The sequence below is a fragment of the Austrofundulus limnaeus genome, unplaced genomic scaffold, assembly GCF_001266775.1.
Source record: "Austrofundulus limnaeus strain Quisiro unplaced genomic scaffold, Austrofundulus_limnaeus-1.0 Scaffold16, whole genome shotgun sequence".
Lineage (NCBI taxonomy): Eukaryota > Metazoa > Chordata > Actinopteri > Cyprinodontiformes > Rivulidae > Austrofundulus > Austrofundulus limnaeus.
Window position 1 is genome coordinate 3,767,849 of NW_013952418.1, and position 4,474 is coordinate 3,772,322.

Consider the following 4,474-nt stretch of genomic DNA (forward strand, 5'->3'; position numbering starts at 1 on the left):
TATATATGCTAATTTTGATTATTTTCTGCTATTTCAGCTAAAATTCTGCTCTGTTCTGCTATTTTGCTAATTTATATATTTTTTATGCTTCTATCAACTTCTTTCTGCAAATTTAAGAAATTTATGCTGCTTTCACGTTTCCATCAAACTTGCATTAAACTTTAGCTTTCAGCTAAAGTTTCCAGCAGTKAGCATTCACACTAGCATTTCTGCATGGAAATGCAATTTCTCTAGTTTTTACTGTGCTTTAAATATCTCATCAAAATCAAACTGAAATCGTCTGAAACTGTGTGAATGTTTTGCATAACGTTGAACCGATCTGAACGACACTTGAAATATTTTTTTAATGTTTCRGTGTGCTGAAAATGCATCTAAAGTTCACATGCTGGATTGATTTGGGCGTACATATTTAGTACGTTCTGCCTTTATTTTGTTGTGTGTTACTGACTCGTTACCTCTCTGTGCTGAAGGCTCCTCGTTGGACGCCCCTCCTTGCTTGAGGAAACCTGCCAGCTCGTTAAAAATCAGATAAAAATCTAAAGCGAAAACAATGGTGGCCACAAAGCCAAACACCTGTGGACAAAAAAGACAAACGGTGTTAATAAATATAGAAAAAACTGCAACTGATAATCAGAGAAACTGGATGTTTAAAGTGTGAAGAGTTTAAAATCCATCTTCACCCCGGCGGCTTTAGAGGAACCATCTGTGTATTTAGAGACCGCCATGATGGAGATGATGAAAAAAATAATGGAGGCCGTCACGCATCTGATGAAATCCTTTGAAAGAAAACACAGACAGACAATGTGATTGTTTGGCCTTTTGTTTTTGTTCAACGCTGCAGAAAAGGAGCAGCAGACCTCAGGTGCGTCTCACCGTCAGAGGCCAGCAGAAACCTTTGAACCTCTCGTTGAATTTGGTGGAATAGGCGAACAGCAGGAAGACGGCAGCCAGGAACTCCAGCAGGGGGACGGTCACGAAGGCCGCCGCTGCCGACGCCGCGAAACACACAAACGATATGAAGCAGAGAGCCTGAAGGGACAAAAACACACACTGTAATCAGAAACAACCAACAAACCAAACTTCCTGCACAGATCCAGCTGATGAAGTCACAAAATCCCCCTTTTTTATCTTGCTTTCTTTTTTCTGTCTGTCTTTCTTTCTTTGTGGGCAAACGGAGAGTCAAACCTGCGACCTGCCGCTGCACCACAGTCTGACAACAGAATAAACTGATACAAATATTAAAAAGGTTTTCTGATGAATTATTGATGTTTTACTCTCAATGAAGGTGGATTTCCTGTGAAATTATACGAAAAAATCTTTAAGGAGAAGTTTAGTTTTTGATGCAGATTATAGTTTTTCCAGTATTTTGCTGTTTTTTGGTTGTAAAGTTCCAAAAACTTTAGTTGTTTTTGTCTAATCTGTAATCAGATTATGATCCCGTCTGTTTTGGATTATTTTACAATGTGTTGAGTCAGAACAGTTGATTCAGTTTGAGGGAAACAAGGTTGTAACTTTAGGCCTACCACTGGGGGGCTCTGCTCACTGCCTATTTTTTTATTTATTTATTGAATCGCTTATTTTTATAAAGTGATTCAGGATATTTCAGGTTAAAACTAAAATTGTCAGAGCTCGTTTCACTGAATGCTTTTAGAAAACCAAAGGATATCATGTCAACAATGGCTGTGTTTTAAATCTTATATTGTCACTGTTTTAAATTAGTATTGTCACAACACTGTCATTCATTATCAAATTGTTGGCAGTAATATATTTTAATCTTTATTTTGCAATTTTTGTTTTCTTACCTTTTTTATTGTTGCTGCCTGTCTTGTGAAAGAGGTCTTGATCTCAGTGGGGTTTTTATCTGGTTAAATAAAAGGTTTAAAAAATACATAAACATGTTTTTACTGTGATTTACTCAACTTCCCTGTTTTCTTTGTATTTACTCTGCATCTTTTCTGTTCCACATCAGTCCAACAATTTTAAAAAAAGCTTACATCTTTCCAACAGTAACAAATATTTTACTTTTTTTGAATAGTAAATTTTGAAATCAGGTCAAAGTTATTTGAGTTGTGGACTTAACCAGTTAATTTCTATTGTGTTAGAGCAAATCTTGCTCTCTCTCTCGCAGATTGTTTAACTCAATTTTCCTTTTGTGTATTTRAAGCTGTTGTTAAAGGTAGCACAACTGTGTTTGCTGCATGACCGGTTTCACCTGTTCCCCCATGTTTGTCTTGTATGTCTTCTTGAATGGGTGTTTCTTAACTGGCCCCTCCCCCTTCCCTGAATGTACAGCACCTTGTGAAATTATTTCTGTGAAAGGCGCTATATAAATAAAACTTTACTTTACTTTATTACTAAATTAAACCCATGGGGGTGTGATTAAATGTAGATTTAAATGTTTGATTTCACCAGGATATTGAAAATTTGAAGATAAGCGACACAAACGTCAATGAGACTTTTGACAATGTTTATGCAAAGCAACATGTTAAATCCAGTGTGTGATTGTTGTGTTGGCTGAGAATCCTGCTGAGGACGTCAGTGTTCTGACCCAGTGTGGGACTCTGTCTGCTCAGCAGGATATGAAGCTGACTAATACTCATAAGAATGGCCGAGCCGTGCTGGGTTTTTCTCTTTGGAGTCACATAAAACCCTCAGTGTGGGCTGATAAAGAGCCMCCTGTCAGCGCTCAGCAACAAGATGATAAAACTGCAACAAGAAACACCAGAACTCCATGAAAAGTTTCATATTCTGAAAGAATATTTAAATCAGCGACAGAGCCTCGCTCAAGTCTGAACGCTTCAAAATTATTTTCTTGTAACACAGGCTTAATAATAAAGTGTTTTAATTGTTTCTCTTTTCATTTTTGTTGCTACATGTTTAGTAGAGCTTTTACTGCCAGACTGTTAATAACAGTTTAGAGACTATATCTGTTGGTTCTGCTGAGAAACATCAATTAYGGAGAAGAAATATTAAATACTTTGATCTAAAATAAACTGGAGGTCTTTCTGTTCCCTCTTCAAGGGTCTCCACAGCGAAACGTCCTCCGTCTCACTCTGTCCTCACTTATCTCCTCTTTGTCTTCTTCCTGCGTCTCTAACACGATTAGACACAAGTTAATCTGAGACGCACCTCAGAGAAGGGGTGAAAGGGGGGCTTGTGGAGTTACAATAAGGAGGAATTCAAACCAAAGCATTGCAGCTCCACTGAAAGGATTTAAATGTGAAAAAGAAGGATTTATTCTCCTTCATCAGAGACTAAATGAAGCGGTAGACTTGGCAGACTACAAARATTCACGTTAAGTTTATCAATTGTTTTTAATCATCCTGTTTAATCGTTTTATTAACATTGTTTGTAGATTTTCCAGCAGGAACATTTAGTGGTTCTGCAGCCTGGTGGACAGATCTGACTGTAAAATTGTAAGCAACGAACAACAACTTCCTGCTTATGCTGTTTATGAAACTGCACCCCCCCCCCCCCCACACACACACACACACACACACCCTGCAGATGTTGAAAGACGAGGACTGTAGTGGAGGAGGCTTGGTTCTGTACAATGAAATCTCAAGACTATCAAGGTCCTAAGAAATCTGTATTTTTTTTACATTTTTATTCTAACCATAGTTATTAGCCTAAAAAGTGTGTAATGATAATGTTACTAAAAGTTAATTTAACAAAGGAATAGCCACAGAATTAAACATTTAATGACTGATGAAGCAGTAAAGAGCTCCACACACACATACTGTATTGTAGGAGTCCTTTCTTGCCTGCAGTAGGTGTTTCTTTTTGCCTTAATTAATGTTTTTTACTCTCATAATTATCCCTCCAAACGTGATTTTTGTATTATAATTAAATGTCATGTAATCTTTCTGTTTTGAGCTAAACAAGTTTTAAATGCTTTGCAATATAATTTTTGTAGATTGTTTAAGCCCATACCAAGATAGTGTATAGCCATCTGTATAGTCATAAACGTAATTTTCTGTGACTCCTGACTGTGTTAAAGGCACACTGTACTGAAAAACGTAGACGATTGGCATGTGTGCCCTGTCCCTGTTTGAAATTAAATTGCTGTCAGTAGTAGGTTCACATAGGAATTTCTTAAACATTGTCATGAAAAACTATATTATATCCTACAGTTATTTTCCTTTTTAAGCACATTTTTAGATAAATATAATTGATTGATTACTGATATTAGAAAATAACTGCTTTAATCCATAACAAAATGAACTCCAAAATTGTGGAGCAGAAAAAAAGCAACTACCGGTATCTTTAATTTTCTTTTTGGGTGTGTTTGTAATCCCAATTCCTGTATAATAGCAAATCTACAGATTTGCTTTTATATCCTCGTGGGGACCATTGATTGACTTCCATTTTTTAAATTATTTATTTATTTTAAAAATGTTTTTGTAATTTTATAGCCTAACCCTGACAATTTACCTTCAAATTAACCTCACAGGTGCCTACCTGACCCTAAAAC

The 4,474-nt window shown here is 36.4% G+C and overlaps 1 protein-coding gene across 1 annotated transcript in view; it reads right to left on the reverse strand.

Moving 5' to 3' along the window:
* Positions 1-4,474, reverse strand: part of LOC106513998 (CKLF-like MARVEL transmembrane domain containing 3) — an 11,840-nt gene that overhangs the window by 3,755 nt on the left and 3,611 nt on the right. Inside the window, exons 2-4 of the mRNA XM_014003068.1 lie at positions 874-1,029; positions 681-776; positions 456-573 (exon numbers count right to left, since the gene is read on the reverse strand). Of these exons, the coding sequence (XP_013858522.1) occupies positions 456-573; positions 681-776; positions 874-1,029 (370 nt within the window). The remainder of the gene's footprint in view (positions 1-455; positions 574-680; positions 777-873; positions 1,030-4,474) is intronic.